This window comes from Zea mays, chromosome 4 (genome assembly GCF_902167145.1).
Source record: "Zea mays cultivar B73 chromosome 4, Zm-B73-REFERENCE-NAM-5.0, whole genome shotgun sequence".
NCBI lineage: Eukaryota > Viridiplantae > Streptophyta > Magnoliopsida > Poales > Poaceae > Zea > Zea mays.
Genome location: NC_050099.1, coordinates 21,790,612 through 21,810,592, shown reverse-complemented (window position 1 = coordinate 21,810,592; position 19,981 = coordinate 21,790,612). Strand labels below are relative to the sequence as shown.

Sequence of the window (19,981 nt, the reverse complement as noted above, 5' to 3'; positions counted from 1 at the left end):
TTGTGATCTTTTGTCAACTTTGTTGTATTGTGAAGTTTGATATGTTTACCGATTGTATTTTAGATTTCGACCGTTACCGGTGTATTTTTCGCATCAAACTTTCGCTTCGATGTTTTCGAAATACCAATATCGTTTTCGTTTCTGGAATTAACGTTTTCGATTTTATTTTTGATAAAAAATACGAAAACGGCAATGATTTTAGTGTTTACCGATTGTTTTCATCCGAAAACGGTAATGGTTTTAGTGTTTACCGACTGTTTTCATCCCTAGACATTGTAACATGACTAACATCATCGATCTAAATAATAATAACTCAATAGTTTTCCAACAATTTCATCTATATACTTTGTTAATCACAAATAATCACTGATACAGAGCGTGAAAAGTTCGGCAACATGTATCATAACGACAAAAAACGACCATCGTGTGCGACCTTTTCGTGTTTCCCCAGCTACCAAATCTCTTCACATCGTCAATCCCTCTTCCACAGTTTCTGAAATCAGAAGGGAAACACAGGAACGACAGGCAATTCGAGGCTGGCAATCTAATCGTCTGCCATCCCGTCTCATCGTTCTCCCAAATCTGAGAGCGTTCCCAGGACCTAGGGTTCTTGAGATCCAGCCCCAGGATGGATCCGAACCCTAGAGCTCCCCTCCTCCTCGCCATCGTCGTTCTCGCGCTTGGCGTATCCGTGGTAAAGACCTGGCCCGACCAAATTTCGGATCTTTGGGTTCAGGGTTCTTTGAATCCCGCTTCTTCACTGGAATGGTTGATGAGGGTCTTTTGTTTGTATGGGCAGGTGGCCAGCGCCGAGGACGACGCGTCGGGGGTCTCTCTGGGCCGCCGCGCCGGGGTGAGAAATCCGATTACTTCGCGTAGCAAGAACTCTGTTCGATTGAGGACGTCGTTTTGGTGTCAATCTGTCAATTTTGACCGCTGATTTGCTCTGGTGGTGCCATTTTCCTAGGGGTTCTTGCACGGCCTGAAGAAGGATGCACTGGCGGAGGGCGATCATGGGGTGGCACTAGACGAGGTTGGACCGGGGCTGTTCGACGCACTCTTTGCCAGCCTCTCCATGATACTAGTCAGTGAGGTACTGATTAGTGATGTGAGCTAGGAGGATTTGAGTTTCGGAAATGGCCTCTGTGTACCTGCTGTCCTACTGCATTGCCTTGGCTGTGAGATTTGGATGTGTGGCTGTTTCTTCGAGCTGTTCAATTTTTTTTCTTTGCTGATGTAGATTGGAGATGAGACATTCATCATTGCTGCGCTGATGGCGATGCGGCACCCCAAGTCAATTGTGTTGTCTGGTGCACTATCTGCGCTTTATGTGATGACAGTGAGCTATTTAATTGCTCTTTATCTCTATTAATTCCTGTTGCTTATGCGCTACACAATGCAAAATCAACTTGATAGTATCTGTTGCAAGTTAGAATTAAAAGGATCCATTTTATGTCTTAACCAGTTTGATCTACTTGTTTCTTTTATACCCTTGGTATGTAACAATGTCTAGGTTAAGATATAAATCTATCTGATGCTCAATATAGAGGTTTGCATTGTCCATATCTTAAGGGCGTTATTGCCATGTTCCATTTAATTTTGGTACTTGTGCTAGTATTTAGTTTCATCTATGCCAAATTCTTTGTTTTTATAGTCTAAGCTGTTGCCACAATTTTTTTTTGATTCTCTATGCTGCTTACATATTTGCCCACCCTCTCCCCAACAAGGTATTGTCAACTGGACTTGGCAGAATAGTGCCCAACTTGATATCAAGGAAGCACACTAATAGTGCTGCTACAGGTACTTATGTTCTTTTAGCGTTGAATGTTTTTCATATCTTCATGCTGACACTCATATTGTATATTGCTGATGTAAGCATTATGCAAGTTCTGTGTTATCCGGGGCGAGAAAAAGATGATTATACTTCCCCCAAATTATATGGACAGAATGGTGATACTCTTGTGTTAACGTGCACAACTCAATTTATTCAAGATCCTTCCTGGAAAAAAATCCTCGATCCTTAATTTGATCATTCCCCTAATATTATTGTGATAATAAATAAATTCTTCCCACTGGAACTTAAGACAGTCTATCTGAAACCTGGTCACTTGTGTGGAGATGTTGAATTATTTTATTTGAACTGAAAATGTACTGAGACACTATTGATTGATGTTAAAAAACAGTATTAAGTATTTGAAACACCAATCATAAGTTTGACTTTAAACACTTTGCAACTTGAGTGATTTTTGCACATCAGGGCATGGGCATGGGGGTTAGGATAGACTGGTACTCATTGTAGCTGGAATTGCCATGTTTGCATTTGAAATAATTTGGCACACTGATATGTCCTTGCCATTGCTCATGAGTGACCTGTCAAATTTGTTTACCTGCCAGTTTTGTACTTATTCTTTGGACTACGGCTGCTGTATATTGCATGGAAATCTGACCCAAAGGGATCCCAGAAGAAGGAAATGGAAGAAGTACGTGTCCTTTTTACAATATAGCCTTTGCATATGCATAGTGCAGCTCATTTGTTGTGTTGTATGCCATGTTATTGTTCTGAACATTGGGGGTGGGGCCGTGAGGGTTTGGAAAATGTCCATTGTTGTTCCGGTGTTTGGTTCTACTTGCTAGTCCACTACATCTTTCCTTTTTTACCTGCTGTTTTGGACATTTTGCCATCTAATATCAATATCATGAGGGTACTCTTAAATAATTGTGTACGGTCAAAGGTCAAAGTACTAGAAGGTTGAATGTGTGCATTCTAGAATGAGAAGCAAAAGAGAGACCGAGGGAGGTAGTTCAATGTACTAAAATAGAAATCATCAGTGGTTATCTTGTGGAATCTTGAAGTACAAGTTCACTTATGTTTCATTGAACCCACCATTGATCACTCAAAAGTAACTCGGCCGGGGAGGGAAAGACCGTCCTCCCGGTATTATATTAAGAAGAGACCGAAACATGGTCTCGGCCGAGAAAATCTCCGAACCCTGGCCTCTATCACTAGCAGGTCGTCACCACCCACTCTGCAAAGGCCCAGCCGGAGGGTGGCGCGCAGGACGTAACACTGGAGCAGGCTGGGCACAACGAGTGGATTTTTTTAACCAAGCCCGAAATTTGCCCCCGAGGGGGATCGAACCCGGGATCTAGAGGTGCTACTCGGAAGCCTTAACCATTACGCTAGAGGCCCTTTCGCTAATCACTCAAAAGTATCAGTACAAGTGTTAGGTTAAGCAGCAACAATATCTTTCTTGCCAGTGCTTACTCCGTAAAATCTAGCAGTTTTATGAACTAAGGTGCAGGCATACAAAGTATCGGTAAAAGCTATTGATGAAAATATGGCCATGTAAAAGGTCCATTAATTTACACGACTGGAAAACTATATGGTTATGCCTTGCTTTTACACTTCAATCTATGCTCTCAAAAGTGCTCCAGATCTTTTGATTTACTTGTAGTTATGAATTAATGACATATATGCATGTGTGATCAGGTAGAAGAGAAGCTTGAGTCGGGTCAAGGGAAATCAACCATCCGTAGGTTCTTTGCAAGATTCTGTACACCAATCTTTTTGGAGGTTAGTTTGTTGCCTTATGGAAGTGTGTCAGATGCTTTTGTTGCTCTTGTATAAGTCAGTCCACAACAAACTTCATATCCTCGACACCTTGGGTTTAACATTTGAACTCTTTATCCTGGTTGCAGGCTTTCATCTTAACCTTCTTAGCTGAATGGGGCGACCGGAGCCAAATAGCGACAATCGCGGTAGGATACTTCTCCACTTACTGAAATCCTTTGATGTATCGTTTTTCATTGAGGTCTGTGATACTATAGGAACCTGCACATTCGCAAGCAAAAAACCTGTACCTTACAAAGTTTCTTTACTTCTGCTATCACCAATGCAGCTGGCAACACACAAGAACGCAATCGGAGTCGCAGTGGGAGCGTCACTGGGGCACACGGTGTGCACATCTCTCGCCGTGGTAGGAGGGAGCATGCTGGCGTCCAAGATCTCGCAGCGAACTGTAGCGACGATCGGAGGCGTTCTCTTCCTAGGGTTTTCTGTTTCGTCCTACTTCTACCCTCCGTTGTGATGAAAAGGTACTCGCAACCGCTCCCACTTGGATGGTATGGTAGTCTTGAGTTGTCTCATGTCCTGCCGTAAGAAACGTTGTGACTTCCCCGCAGGCTGCTGATCGAAACATAGATGGCGTAACAACCCAGATCGTAACAGCACGCCTCGAGTCGCGGGCTTCGTGTAATGTACAGACACATTCGAACATTCCTGACAACAATGTTCTCTGCCATGCTGCCTTCAAGTCCGTATGTAGAAGATGTCTCATTGAGAGCATGGCCGACTTTTTATTGCTTGTATCCGAAGTATTAACTTATACTATACGCTGCTCCAATCTCGTTCACCAGGAAATCATGTTAGTCCCTCGTTCTTTCAAAAGCGTGATAAAATGTAGAAAAGGCATCAAGAAGCCCATCTCTAGTTGTAAATCCTTCTGCTTTTTCTAAGTACAGATTTTTATTGCACATCTAGATACTATGCACACATTACAGCTATCTATCTAGAGAAAAAAATAATCACTTATAATTTGAGATGAAGAAAAAGCAATTTAATCATAAAATTTTCATACTATATACGATCGATTTGTGTGAAACCAATGGCCTATAAAAGATTGTGAAATGTGAATATTTTGATATAATTGTCATACACTAAACATGCATGATTTGATAGTAAAAATCTATAAGGTTTGAATGCCTTCAATCCGTATACAAAGGGCCAAAGGGGGCATATTATTTTTCTAATTTTTTCGAGGACAAATTTTGGCTTCCCTTGCTAGAGCCACCAACAAGATCGTTTCATTTTTTACTTTTCTTCTTAATTGCCATCTGTTGGAACTTGCTCTCAGTCGCAAGAGGGTCCAACGTGGGAAAAATGACGTAAACAGGGTTCTCGCGCGAGATGGCAATAACTCTGTTAACCTAGCCTCTCACGGGTACTGTGCGGGGTATTTATAGGTGTCTGAGCACCCAGCGTCTCGTGTTAAGGACGCATGTGCCCTCAGACACCTAGGTTATCCCCAGAATATTCCCATAAAGCAGGGTTACAGACTGTAATTACAGGGATGCCTTTACAGATTAGGCCCGTAACACGCAGCGGCCACGCGGGGCCCGTTACAATGGGCCGGATCACACGTGGGCCTCCGAGTTGGGCGAGGCCGCATGGTGGGATGACCTCGTCGCAGGCCTTCGTCTGATGTCGTGTGGGGCGAAGGGTGTCCCTGCTTGCTTTATCTCCGTTGGACCAACGACTGCAGCGAAGGCCTCGAGCGAAGGGTGGCGTCTTTGCCTTCGCCCCAACATTTGCCCTCCGAGGGACCAGTTCGACAAAGTCATCTGGTGCCGAAGACGTCACTAGATGGCGGAGACGCTGCCCTCGCTCGAAGTGGTTCCGCGGGGGTTTTTGACATGACCGTTGATTGACACCGTACTGTTGGACTACGGGTTTCCCGAAGCGCCGCGCCCTGTGTATAAAAGGGGGCGGGGGTCGACGCTTTTTGAACTTCACTTTCCGCGCTCCGTGAAAACCCTAGCCGCCTTTTCCACCGTCTTGCTGCTCGTCTGCCCTCCTTGCTCTCGTTCACCGGAGATCTGGCTCGAGTGAAGCAGACCGCCCGCCGCCGCCGCCGGTACGTAGCGATGCCGACCTCCTCTTCTTCTGCTGCCGCTACGCCGCCGGCCGCCGCCTCGCCGCCGGCCGACGCCTCGTCTGAGGAGACGCTGAGTACTTTGGTGGCGGAGGAGTTGCGCGCCGGCGATACGGTGGATTTTGGTGTGTCGAGGATGTCATCGGTCCGCGTGCAAGATATGCAGCGGTTGGGTTACTTTGGCGGCGGAGTTGCTCGTGTCCCGGGGACGGAGGAAGTCCCCGAGCCGGAGGGCGAGTTGGTTGTGTTCGAGGCGTTCTTCGCCACCGGTCTCCGCCTGCCTGCGCACCGATTTGTTGGAGAAGTCCTGCGCAGATTCAATGTTCAGATACATCAGCTAACTCCGAATGCCGTGGTGGCTCTGTCGAAGTATGTCTGGGCGACGACTTCGTACGGCGGGCAGCCATGAGTCGAAGTCTTTGCGAAGTACTATTGCCTGCACTGGCAGAAGAGGATGATTGGAGATGAAGTTGCTCAGTTTGGGTCCTGTACGTTTACGCCGAAGACCGGCAAGACCACGATGGAGGTAGTCGAGTTGGTCCCTTGCGCCCGCAACAAGTGGGGCAATTGGAATGAGTTTTGGTTTTACGTCGCGGAGGGTACCGTCGAAGGCCATGAGGGGCTCCTGAAAGGGAAATGTGCCCTTGGGCCATTTCTAAGTATTTTGGTGATTGAGTGTCAACACAAGTGCTTAAACGTGAATCAATGCCCATGGATGAACAAAGTGCAAATCTAGAGCAAAGGTATGTTTCTAAGTCTTAGTACATTGGTTTTGTGTACTAATATATTTGTCTAAGTGTTAGAAACAGAGAGAAGAAGAAAAGGAGAATGTTGGCTGTGTACAGTCAACAGGCTGTTTCGGTCTGGGGCACCGGACTGTCCGGTGGTGCACCGGACAGTGTCCGGTGCGCCAGGCTACCTCGGGCGAAGAAGTCGCTCTCGGGAATTTGCCGACGGCGTACGGCTAAAATTCACCGGACTGTCCGGTGTGCACCGGACTGTCCGGTGAGCCAACGGTCGGCCAGGGCTAACGGTCGGCCACGGATTCTGCGCGTGACACGTGGTCTGGCCAACGGTCGGAAGGAGGCACCGGACTGTCCGGTGTGCACCGGACTGTCCGGTGCGCCAGATCTGCAACGGTCGGCAACGGTCGGCTGAGCTGTTTATGGAAATAAATCGGGCACCGGACAGTGTCCGGTGTGCACCGGACTGTCCGGTGCGCCCGACGACAGAAGGCAAGATTGGCCTTCTGGATTTGCTCTCAACGGCTCCTAGCTGCCTTGGGGCTATAAAAGGGACCCCTAGGCGCATGGAGGAGACAACCAAGCAACTTTAGAGCATTCTTGATCATCCACACTCAGTCTTTGCGCATCCGATTGTCATTCTAAGTGATTTGAGCTCCGTTCTTGTGAGAACCTTGAGATAGTCTTTTGAGCTCAACTCTTGGCCGTGTGTGTGCGCGTTTTGCTGTGGATTTGTGTGTGTTGCTTCCCTCCCTTACTCCGTATTTCTTTGTGAATCTCAAGTGTAAGGGCGAGAGACTCCAAGTTGTGGAGATTCCTCGCAAACGGGATATTGAAAGAAAAGCATAACACTGTGGTATTCAAGTTGATCATTGGATCACTTGAGAGGAGTTGAGTGCAACTCTCGTCCGTTGGGACGCCACAACGTGGAGTAGGCAAGTTTTGTACTTGGCCGAACCACGGGATAAATCACTGTGTCTTCTCTGTGTTGAACTCCTTGTGATTATCATATTGTGCAAGAACTTCTCTCTAGCCACTTGGCATTAACTGTACTAACACTTAATCAAAGTTTTGTGGCTTAAGTTTTGAAGTCTACAGGATCACCTATTCACCCCCCTCTAGGTGCTCTCAATTGGTATCGGAGCCGTTCTCTTCAAGAAAGGGACTAATCGCCCGAAGAGATGGATCCTAAGGGGAAGGGAATCGTGATCAATGACAAGGAAAAGGAGTCCTTCGTCAACGAGCCAAAAGATGACAAATTCAACGACTCTGGCTCGGGCCACAAGCGCAAAGATGGGAAGAAGAAGAAGACAAGGCGCATCAAGGAGATCGTCTACTACGACAGCGACGAATCCTCTTCTTCCCAAAAGGACGACGACAACGACTACAAGAAGACGGTCAATTCAAACTTTTCATTTGATTATTCTCGTATTCCACATAGTTCAAATTCGCATTTGCTTTCCATTCCTCTTGGCAAACCTCCACACTTTGATGGGGAAGACTACGGATTTTGGAGTCACAAAATGCGTAGTCATTTATTCTCTCTCCATCCAAGCATATGGGAGATCGTAGAGAATGGAATGAAATTTGATAGCTCGGATAGCCCTATGTTTATTAATGAACAAATTCACAAAAATGCACAAGCTACTACTGTGTTGCTAGCCTCCTTGTGCAGGGACGAGTACAATAAGGTGAGCGGCTTGGACAATGCCAAGCAAATATGGGACACCCTCAAGATTTCTCACGAGGGGAACGACATCACCATGCTCACTAAAATGGAATTGGTGGAGGGCGAGCTTGGAAGGTTTGCAATGATAAGGGGCGAGGAGCCAACCCAAACATACAACCGGCTCAAGACCCTTATCAACAAAATAAGGAGTTATGGAAGCACGCGATGGACGGACCATGACGTCGTCCGACTATTACTAAGGTCCTTTACCATTCTTGATCCTCATTTGGTGAATAATATTCGTGAGAATCCCAGGTACACCAAAATGTCGCCCGAAGAAGTCCTAGGAAAATTCGTCAGCGGGCGAATGATGATTAAGGAAGCAAGGTACGTGGACGACGCTTTAAATGGACCAATCAACGAGCCGCAACCTCTTGCTCTCAAAGCAACAAGAAGCAAGGAGGCGCTACCTAGCAAGGTGGCACAAATTGAGGCGGTCGGACTTAATGATGAAGAGATGGCTCTCATCATCAAACGCTTCAAGACGGTGCTAAGAGGTCACAAGGGGCAGCCAAGCAAGACCAAGACAAAGGGGAAGCGCTCATGCTTCAAGTGCGGTAAGATTGGTCATTTTATCGCTAACTGCCCCGATAACGATAGTGACCAGGAACAGGAGAACAAGAGGGAAAAGAAGAAGCATTACAAGAAGGCAAAGGGCGAGGCGCATCTAGGCAAGGAGTGGGACTCGGATTGCTCCTCTTCCGACTCCGACAATGAAGGACTCGCCGCCACCGCCTTCAACAAATCAACCCTCTTCCCCAACGAGCGTCACACATGCCTTATGGCAAAGGAGAAGAAGGTATGTACTCGCAACTCTACCTATGCTTCTTCAAGTGAGGACGAATCTAGTGATGAGGTTGAAGTAGATTATTCATGTTTGTTCAAGGGCTTAGATAGATCTAAGATAGACAAAATTAATGAATTAATTGATGCCTTGAATGAAAAGAATATACTTTTAGAAAAGCAAGAGGATTTGTTGTATGAAGAACATGATAAGTTTGTAGAGGCTCAAAAATCCCTTGCATTAGAAATTAAGAGGAATGAAATGCTTGCTTGTGAAGTGTCAACATGCCATGACTCTATTTCTAACTTAAAGAGCATAAACGATGATTTAAATGCTAAATTAGGAGAAGCAAATAAATCCAACTCTTGTGTTGAATATGTTGAAATTTGTACTAGGTGTAAGGATATTGATATTAATGCTTGTAGCGAACACTTAGTTTCTATTTCAAAATTGAATGATGAATTAGCTAGTCTTAATGCTCAACTTAAGACTAGCAAGAGTAATTTTGATAAACTAAAATTTGCTAGGGATGCCTACACGGTTGGTAGACACCCCTCAATTAAGGATGGGCTTGGCTTCAAGAGGGAAGCCAAGAACTTAACAAGCCATAAGGCTCCCATTCCCGCTAAGGAGAAAGGGAAGGCCCCTATGGCTACTAGTGCTAAAAAGAACCATGCCTTTTTGTATTATGATAGGAAAAACTCTAGAAATGCTTTTAGAAGTTATGGTGCTTTTGATTCACATGCTTATGATTCTTATGCCATGACTGCTTCTAGTTCTTCCTATATGCATGGTAGAAGTAGGAGAAATGCTATTCATCACGTGCCTAGAAAGAATACTATTCATGCTTCTAGGAAAGTAGTAAATGAACCTTCTACAATTTATTGTGCTTTAAATGCTTCCTTTGCTATTTGTAGAAAGGATAGGAAGATAGTTGCTAGGAAATTAGGGGCAAAATGCAAGGGAGACAAAACTTGCATTTGGGTCCCTAAGGAAATTGTGACTAACCTTGTAGGACCCAACAAGAGTTGGGTACCTAAGTCCCAAGCCTAAATTTGCCTTGCAGGTTTATGCATCCGGGGGTTCAAGCTGGATTATTGATAGCGGATGCACAAACCATATGACGGGGGAGAAGAAAATGTTCACCTCCTACGTCAAGAATAAGGATTCCCAAGATTCAATTATATTCGGTGATGGGAATCAAGGCAAGGTAAAAGGATTAGGTAAAATTGCAATCTCAAATGAGCACTCAATTTCTAATGTGTTTTTAGTTGAGTCTTTGGGATATAATTTATTATCTGTAAGTCAATTATGCAATATGGGATATAATTGTCTTTTTACAAATGTAGATGTGTCTGTCTTTAGAAGAAGTGATGGTTCACTAGCTTTTAAGGGTGTATTAGACGGCAAACTTTATTTAGTTGATTTTGCAAAAGAAGAGGCCGGTCTAGATGCATGCTTAATAGCTAAGACTAGCATGGGCTGGCTGTGGCATCGCCGCTTGGCACATGTGGGGATGAAGAACCTTCACAAGCTTCTAAAGGGAGAACACGTGATAGGTTTGACTAACGTGCAATTCGAAAAAGATAGACCTTGTGCAGCTTGTCAAGCAGGTAAACAAGTGGGAGGAGCACATCACAGCAAGAATGTGATGACCACTTCAAGACCCCTGGAGCTGCTGCATATGGACCTCTTCGGACCCGTCGCCTATCTGAGCATAGGAGGGAGTAAGTATGGTCTAGTTATTGTTGATGACTTTTCCCGCTTCACTTGGGTGTTCTTTTTGCAGGATAAGTCTGAAACCCAAGGGACCCTCAAGCGCTTCCTCAGGAGAGCTCAAAATGAGTTTGAGCTCAAAGTGAAGAAGATAAGGAGCGACAACGGGTCCGAGTTCAAGAACCTTCAAGTGGAGGAGTTCCTTGAGGAGGAAGGGATCAAGCATGAGTTCTCCGCTCCCTACACACCACAGCAAAACAGTGTGGTAGAGAGGAAGAACAGGACGCTAATCGACATGGCTAGGACTATGCTTGGAGAGTTCAAGACCCCCGAGCGTTTTTGGTCGGAAGCCGTGAACACGACTTGCCACGCCATCAACAGGGTCTACCTTCACCGCCTCCTCAAGAAGACGTCGTATGAACTTCTAACCGGTAACAAACCCAATGTATCTTACTTTCGTGTATTTGGGAGCAAGTGCTACATTCTAGTGAAGAAGGGTAGAAATTCTAAGTTTGCTCCCAAAGCAGTAGAAGGGTTTTTGTTAGGTTATGACTCAAATACAAAGGCGTATAGAGTCTTCAACAAATCATCGGGTTTAGTTGAAGTCTCTAGCGACGTTGTATTTGATGAGACTAATGGCTCTCCAAGAGAGCAAGTTGTTGATTGTGATGATGTAGATGAAGAAGATGTTCCGACGGCAGCTATACGAACCATGGCGATTGGGGAAGTACGGCCACAGGAACAAGATGAACGAGATCAACCATCTTCCTCAACTACGGTGCTACCCCCAACTCAAGACGATGAACAGGTTCATCAACAGGAGGCGGATGATCAAGGGGGAGCACAAGATGATCATGTGATGAAGGAAGATGCGCAACCGGCACCTCCAACCCAAGTTCGAGCGATGATTCAAAGGGATCATCCCGTCGATCAAATTCTGGGTGACATTAGCAAGGGAGTAACTACTCGATCTCGATTAGTTAATTTTTGTGAGCATTACTCCTTTGTCTCTTCTATTGAGCCTTTCAGGGTAGAGGAGGCCTTGCTAGATCCGGACTGGGTGCTGGCCATGCAGGAGGAACTCAACAATTTCAAGCGCAATGAAGTTTGGACACTGGTGCCACGTCCGAAGCAAAATGTTGTGGGAACCAAGTGGGTGTTCCGCAACAAACAGGACGAGCACGGGGTGGTGACGAGAAACAAGGCTCGACTTGTGTAACGCCCCGAATTTTTGCAGTTGAATTTTTTCTTTTCTTTACTCGCCAAATTCGGGCGTTACCTTTTCTTTTTCTTTTTGCCCTCGCTAGACCTTGACTTTTTCCAAAGCTAGCGGGATTCGGTTTGGAATTCCCGTGTAAAGAAAAACTCTAAAAAAATACTTTATGTTGTTTGATGCACCATGCCGAGCTATGCATTCTTTGATTGTTTGAAAGTGCAAATGCATTCATCTAGGAAGATCGGATTTCGAAAACAGGGAAATAATCTTTTCTTTTTCTTTCTCTTTCTTTCTCTCTCCCTCTTCCCCTTTCCCTCTCTCCCGCGCCATGGGCTCCTTGGCCGGCCCAGCCGCCCCTTGGCCGGCCCAAGCCCCCTGCGCGCCCCCCCTCTTGGGCCTTGGCAGGCCCAGCCGCCCCCCACCTCCCCTTTTTCCCCAATTCTCTCTCCCTCCCTCTCATTTTCTCTCATTTTCTCTCCCCCACCCTAAGCCGCCGCCGCCCCTACCCCCCTGCCCTAGCGCCGGCCGCCGCCCTCGCCGTCGGCCGCCCCTCGCCGGTGAGCCCCCCCTCCTCCCTCTCTCCCTCCTCCCTCCCTCTCCCCTCCCCCTCCTCTCTCCTCGGCAGCCCGGCCGCCTGGCCGCCCTGGCCTGGCCGCCTTGGCCGCGCCCCCAGCCGGCCGCTGCCGCGCCGCCCTGGCCCCAGCCGGCCACGGCCGCCCCTGGCCGCGCGCCCCAGCCCCCGCCTGGCCAGCCCCAGCCGGCCCCTGGCCAGCCCCGGCCGCCCGCCTGGCCGCCCTCGGCCGCCCCTGGCCCCTGGCCGCCCGCCAACCGCCCCTTGCCCGCTGGTTCGGCCGCGCCCCTGGCCGGCCCAGCCGCTCGCCCAGCCGGCCGGTTCAACCGCCCTAGGGCCGGTTCAACCGCCCCCCCTGTTTTTTTTTTATTTTTTTTATTTTTTTATTTTATTTTATTTACTTTCTGTGATCATAATTACCTTATTTTGGGTAGACTAATCATGGTTCATGCTATGGAAATGAGAAGTTTAATTTAGAATTTCGTTGCGCTAGTTGATTCATTTAGTTAATTGTTTATCCCGTGCAATGTTAATCAACTTAAAATGATTAGGTTCCCACTAGTGCATATAACAGAATTCTTTTGTTAGGAACCTATTGAAACTAGAGTGCATAATTTAACTAATCATTAGTGCATAAACTTTAACCCCCCTGCGAGACCCTTTTCCCGTTTCTTTCTAACCATAACGAATGCAATGTCAAATGTCATACTTGATGCATATTCGCTTTATTTGTTCCCTTGTATGGTGTACTGTTCTTTTGTATTAAATATGTGGATGGATGTATGTATGTTTGCGCTCGCATAGAGAACGATCCGGTCGAAGAGCCCGAGGAATTCGCAGGAGAAGCCCCTGAGCAGCAGTCGGTTGGTGGAGGCAAGTGTCCTTTGACCTATCTCTGTCCTAATCATTCTTTAATTCACCTCCCGCATCACACATTTATACCTAAGGATTGACTAGCTTTTTGTTATCCATGTCCTTGTTTACCTATTTGGGTCGGATTATTACTGCTTAGTTTGATGCTATTGCTCAACTTTAATCAATGAACATGATGTGGTTATCTATGATACGCTGTTTTCCCGTTCTTATTTATGATTATACTTGTGGCATTTAAGGGGACTCGAGCGGTTTCTCGAGTGCCTCTCCGTAAGGACCTGTTCAATGGATGACCGCCCGGGAAAACAGTGCAACCATGAGGGTGGAATGGGGTGCCCTTAGCTGAATAATTAGAGGATCCGGGGTGTAGTTCGCTTCGCCGTCGTGCCGTCAATGGGGCTCGGTGTATGCGGCTCGCTCTGCCAAGGTTGATTTGTCCCTTGGGGAGGAGTGCGGTACATTTAGGAAACCTAACGGGTGGCTACAGCCCCGGGGAATCTTTGTAAAGGCTTCGTAGTGAATCCTTTGCCATTCACCTCGGGAGTGAATAAGGGTCTTGCAAGCCCGGGCCAGAGAGGGAATCACGGCTTGTGGGTAAAGTGCACAACCTCTACAGAGTGTTATGAAACTGATATATCAGCCGTGCTCGCGGTTATGAGCGGCCAAGGGAGCTCCAGAGATTAGTGATACTTGATCAGAGATACTTTGGTACAGGTGACAATGAGATTGATGGTTCTGATTACGATTATGGTATTGGTAAGTGGTATTCTTTCCGTTTGGAAAGGATACATTGGGCTAATAACTTGGGTTAATGTTAAAACCTGGCTTTCTACTAGTAAGTAATAACCTGACCAACTAAAAGCAACTGCTTGACTTATCCCCACATAAAGCTAGTCCACTACAGCCAAACAGGATACTTGCTGAGTATGTTGATGTGTACTCACCCTTGCTCTACACACCAAACCCCCCCCAGGTTGTCAGCATTGCAACCACTGCTCAGGCGAAGATGAAGCTGTGGAAGGAGACTTCCAGGAGTTCCAAGACTACGACGAGTTCTAGGTGTGGGTTAGTGGCAACCCCCCAGTCGGCTGCCTGTGAAGGCCGCGGTTATCTACGTTTCTTTTCCGCACTTTGATTTATTGTAAGAACTATATGGACGTCTCAGACGTATGATGTAATCAACTATTTCCCTTTTTAATACTATTTTGAGCACTGTGTGATGATGTCCATATTATGTAACTGCTGTGTACGTGAATAACTGATCCTGGCACGTACATGGTTCGCATTCGGTTTGCCTTCTAAAACCGGGTGTGACATAAGTGGTATCAAAGCCGTGCTGACTGTAGGACCGCTAACCTAGAATAGAATGGTCGTTCTAAGGACTATAGACCTCTGTCTCTGCCTTGACTTTGATATCCCTTCAAAAGTTGGTCATACCGACCAAACCTATGTTCTACTATATATTATACCTTGCTAAAAAATTGTGTTTCATTCTGATCCTTCATTTACTTATTATTTGCTGGTCATATTAATTCTGTTCTCACCCTTTTGCTTGCGATGTCTTTTGTAGATGGCTCGACTTAGACACACTGCACGAAAGTCCGTCATCCCCTTCTTACCCTCCTGCCTTGCTGAGCGTCCGCTTCGCCGTCCCGTGGCCGGACAGTCCAGCCACTTGGAGAGACTACACCACCGCCTGCGTGAGGAGCAGGAACGTCGACGACAGGAGCAGCAGGGCTCTTCTTTCTCGCTCCACCAGGAGATAGAGTCTGTGAGGAGCTGCTCTCCTGTGCTTCCTCTGGAGGCGCCCCCTGCACCACCACTAGGCGCCCCAGCTTCTGGAGTAGCTGCTGGAGGAGACCCAGACGACGGAGATGGCGACGACAGCTCGAGCCACGACACCGACTTCTCTGCTAACCCTGAGCCGGAAGGATGGGTTGCTCGACCCATCACTCGCGACGCTGCTCGCGGGTGTCACTTCCACGATGCGCTCGACACCCTGCTACGTCGGGCATTTGACCGGCATACTTGGTCCGTCGAGTATCGCTGTGTGGTCTACCAGCATAGTCGCGGGGTCTACCCGGACCGCTGGGAGGCGACTTGCTTGGTGCGCTGCCCGGAGGACAGTCTCCAGGGTGCAGAGGACTGCTCAGAGCACTATTCTATCTCTGAACGGGACTCAGCTGAGGCAGCCATGCAAGATGCTGCACGGCGTGCGCTTTCGCACTACTGCTCGGTTTTCGGTGGGGCAGCTGACGGTCTTGACCTGAAGTATTACCCCCGCCGTCCATCTGGCAGCACAGGAGGCGTGATTGTCTCACCTGTCGGTGAGGGCAATCCTAGGTTGAGCAGCACAGTCAACCTAGCCGCCGTGCTAAACACGGAGCTGGACCATGCATTAGACGAGCTGAGTAGGGCTCGTGCTGAGATCGCCCTGCTGCGGGCTGAGCGCGCGGAACGTCGTCACTTGGATGGTGGTTCCCCCGCTCCCGTCGGGACTCAGCACCCGTACCGCTCACCTCAGCGTGGACACCAGTCTTATGGCAATCCCGACTGCAAGACCAAGATAACTCTAGAACCATAGATCGTTAGAGTTGGATCTTGTAATTAATACGAAATATATACATAGAAGCTTCAGTCTTAGCGTAGTCTCGCTCTTAGTTAAGTCTTAGTTAGACAGGGTAGTTTGCTATATCCTGTGCATTTATGTTTGTCATAATGAACTATGTTTGGTTTGGATCTTTGTAATGATTGTCACCAGAGTGTGGGTATCCCCTGCATTTTGGTTTACCTATTATGTTAATAAAGTTAGTTATATAGTTGGGAAACCTTTTATTCCACTTTCCTCTTTATCTGAGAAGCTGTGTGGTCTGTGTTGGAGATCAGTGAAGATGCTCACCTGCTCAGTGCTGTTGAAGAATTCCATACTCTTTTCTTATGCTGCAAGACTTGCCAGATCAGTTCTGATGTGTGGTTGCATTCTGCAGATGTCAGAGAACAGGCGCAGAGGAGGAAGGCGTGCTCAACAGGAGCAAGCCGGTCAACAAGATGAGGCGCCCCAGCAGCAGCAGCTGCCACCCCCGCCCCCGATGTCGATCGAGCAGATGTTTATGATGCAGACTCAGGCAGTTCAAGCCATCGGTCAGACTTTGGCCGCCATTCAGCAGCAGCAGCAGCAACAGCAGCAGGCCCCACCTCAGCCTCAGATGCCTCAGATGCCCAGAGACAAGCGTGCTGAATTCATGAGAGGTCATCCCCCAACGTTCGCTCACTCTTCTGACCCCATGGATGCTGAAGATTGGCTGCGCACTGTGGAGCGGGAGTTGCATACCGCTCAGTGTGATGACAGGGAGAAAGTCTTGTATGGTCCCCGTCTGTTGAGAGGAGCAGCCCAATCATGGTGGGAGTCTTACCTCGCCACCCATGCCAACCCCGACACCATCACCTGGGAAGAATTCAGAGGTAGCTTTCGTCAGTACCACGTGCCTGCAGGTCTGATGACAGTGAAGAAGGAGGAGTTCCTGGCCCTTAAGCAAGGGTCATCATCTGTCAGTGAGTATCGAGACAGGTTTCTGCAATTGTCTCGCTATGCTCCTGAGGATGTCAACACTGACGCCAAGCGACAATATCGTTTTCTGAGAGGCTTGGTCGACCCCCTGCAGTACCAACTGATGAATCACACCTTCCCGACATTCCAGCACCTGATCGACAGAGCAATCATGACAGAAAGGAAGCGTAAGGAGATGGAAGATCGTAAACGCAAGATCAGTGGACCCCAGCCTGGAAGCAGCAGTCGTCCTCGTTTCTCAGGCAATCAACCTAAGCAGTTCAGGCAGAACCAGCGTCCACCTCAGCATCAGCAGTTTCAAAGGCAGTATCCTCAGCATCAGTACCAGAACCGTCAGAGCAATCAGTCAGGAGGTCAGTTTCAGAGGCAGAATCAGCAGGCACCTCGTCTTCCTGCCCCAGCAAACCAGCAGAACAGTCAGGCAGCACCAGCTCAGGTTGGAAACAGGGCATGTTTCCACTGTGGAGAGCAGCGCCATTGGGTGATGCAATGTCCGAAGAAGGCAGCCCAGCAGCAGTCAGGCCCCAATGCCCCAGCAAAGCAGAATGTGTCTCAGCCTGGAGCAGGCAATCGCTCTCAGCCGCGTTATAATCATGGAAGACTGAATCACTTGGAGGCTGAAGCAGTTCAGGAGACCCCCGGCATGATAGTAGGTATGTTCCCAGTCGACTCCCATATTGCAGAAGTGTTATTTGATACTGGAGTAACGCATTCTTTCATTACTGCATCATGGGTAGAAGCACATAATCTTCCAACTACTACCATGTCAACCCCCATTCAAATTGACTCAGCTGGTGGTAGAATTCGAGCTGATAGCATTTGTTTAAATATAAGTGTGGAAATAAGGGGGATAGCGTTTCCCGCCAACCTTATAGTAATGGGTACTCAGGGAATAGATGTCATCCTAGGGATGAATTGGCTAGATAAGTATCAGGCAGCTATCAGTTGTGATAAAAGGACGATCAAGTTGGTGTCCCCACTAGGAGAGGAAGTGGTGACCGAGTTAGTCCCGCCTGAGCCAAAGAAAGGAAGTTGTTATCAGATAGCTGTTGATAGCAGTGAAGCAGACCCAATTGAGAGTATCAGGGTTGTGTCCGAATTCCCAGATGTGTTTCCAAAGGATTTACCGGGTATGCCACCAGAGCGGAAAGTTGAGTTTGCCATAGAGCTTCTTCCTGGAACCGCCCCCATCTTTAAGAGAGCTTACAGAATATCCGGACCAGAGTTGGATGAGCTTAAGAAGCAAATTGATGAGCTGTCAGAGAAAGGTTACATTCGGCCAAGCACCTCGCCTTGGGCCGCCCCTGTCTTATTTGTGGAAAAGAAAGATGGCACCAAGAGGATGTGCATCGATTATCGAGCTTTGAATGAAGTCACGATCAAGAACAAGTATCCTTTGCCCAGAATAGAAGATCTGTTCGACCAGTTGAGAGGAGCCAGTGTGTTCTCCAAGATAGATCTGAGGTTAGGTTATCATCAGCTCAGGATCCGACCCTCGGACATTCCGAAGACGACATTCATTTCTAAGTATGGGTTGTATGAGTTCACAGTGATGTCTTTTGGTTTGACCAATGCGCCAGCGTTCTTCATGAACTTGATGAACAATGTATTCATGGATTATCTCGATAAGTTTGTGGTGGTATTCATTGATGACATTCTGATTTATTCCCAAAGCGAAGAAGAGCACGCAGATCATTTGAGGATGGTATTGCAGAGATTGCGAGAGCACCAGTTGTACGCAAAGTTGAGCAAGTGTGAGTTCTGGATCAGTGAAGTCCTGTTCTTGGGTCACATAATCAACAAAGAAGGATTGGCTGTGGATCCGAAGAAAGTGGCAGACATTCTGAACTGGAAAGCGCCAACAGATGCTAGAGGAATCAAGAGCTTCATTGGAATGGCCGGATACTATCGGCGATTCATTGAAGGGTTTTCGAAGATTGCGAAGCCAATGACAGCGTTGCTAGGCAACAAGGTTGAGTTCAAATGGACCCAGAAATGTCAAGAGGCCTTTGAAGCGCTGAAAGAGAAGTTGACTACATCGCCTGTCCTAATCTTGCCTGATGTGCACAAGCCCTTCTCGGTGTATTGTGATGCTTGTTACACAGGTTTGGGATGCGTGTTGATGCAAGAGGGAAGAGTTGTGGCTTACTCGTCCCGACAACTGAAGGTTCATGAGAAGAACTACCCAATCCATGATCTAGAGTTGGCAGCAGTGGTTCACGCACTGAAGACATGGAGGCACTATCTGTATGGACAGAAATGCGATGTTTACACAGATCACAAGAGTCTGAAGTACATATTCACTCAGTCAGAGTTGAACATGAGGCAACGAAGATGGTTAGAGCTGATCAAAGACTATGAGTTGGAGATTCATTACCATCCAGGCAAAGCAAACGTAGTGGCAGATGCTTTGAGCAGAAAGAGTCAAGTCAATCTGATGGTCGCTCGCCCGATGCCTTATGAGTTGGCCAAGGAGTTCGACAGGTTGAGTCTCGGGTTTCTCAACAATTCGCGAGGAGTCACAGTTGAGTTGGAACCTACCTTGGAGCGCGAAATCAAAGAAGCGCAGAAGAATGATGAGAAAATCAGTGAGATCCGGCGATTGATTCTAGATGGCAGAGGCAAAGATTTTCGAGAAGATGCTGAAGGCGTGATATGGTTCAAAGACCGCTTATGTGTTCCCAATGTCCAGTCTATTCGAGAGTTGATCCTCAAGGAAGCTCATGAGACAGCCTATTCGATTCACCCTGGTAGTGAGAAGATGTATCAGGATCTGAAGAAGAAATTCTGGTGGTACGGAATGAAGAGGGAAATCGCAGAGCATGTGGCTAAGTGCGATAGTTGTCGAAGAATTAAGGCAGAGCACCAGAGACCAGCTGGATTGTTGCAACCGTTGCAGATCCCTCAGTGGAAATGGGATGAAATTGGTATGGATTTCATAGTCGGATTGCCTCGCACTCGAGCCGGCTACGATTCTATTTGGGTAGTGGTGGACCGTTTGACCAAGTCAGCCCACTTCATACCTGTCAAGACCAGCTACAACAGTGCAGTATTGGCAGAGTTGTATATG

General features: G+C 47.4%; 1 protein-coding gene across 2 annotated transcripts; it reads left to right on the top strand.

Moving 5' to 3' along the window:
• Positions 1-371: 371 nt before the first annotated feature.
• LOC100502473 (GDT1-like protein 3) lies at positions 372-4,533 on the top strand. Of its 2 annotated transcripts, XM_008679537.2 has the most exons (10): positions 372-694; positions 800-853; positions 968-1,093; positions 1,241-1,339; positions 1,728-1,800; positions 2,395-2,480; positions 3,491-3,574; positions 3,700-3,759; positions 3,900-4,095; positions 4,183-4,533. In XM_008679537.2, the coding sequence occupies exons 1-9, from the start codon at positions 629-631 to the stop codon at positions 4,086-4,088; spliced, it is 837 nt and encodes a 278-aa protein (XP_008677759.1). In that variant the 5' UTR covers positions 372-628; the 3' UTR covers positions 4,089-4,095; positions 4,183-4,533. The 2 variants fall into 2 exon arrangements, with proteins under 2 accessions (XP_008677759.1, NP_001183880.1); NM_001196951.1 differs by having other exon boundaries at positions 560-694; positions 3,900-4,311.
• Positions 4,534-19,981: the final 15,448 nt, after the last annotated feature.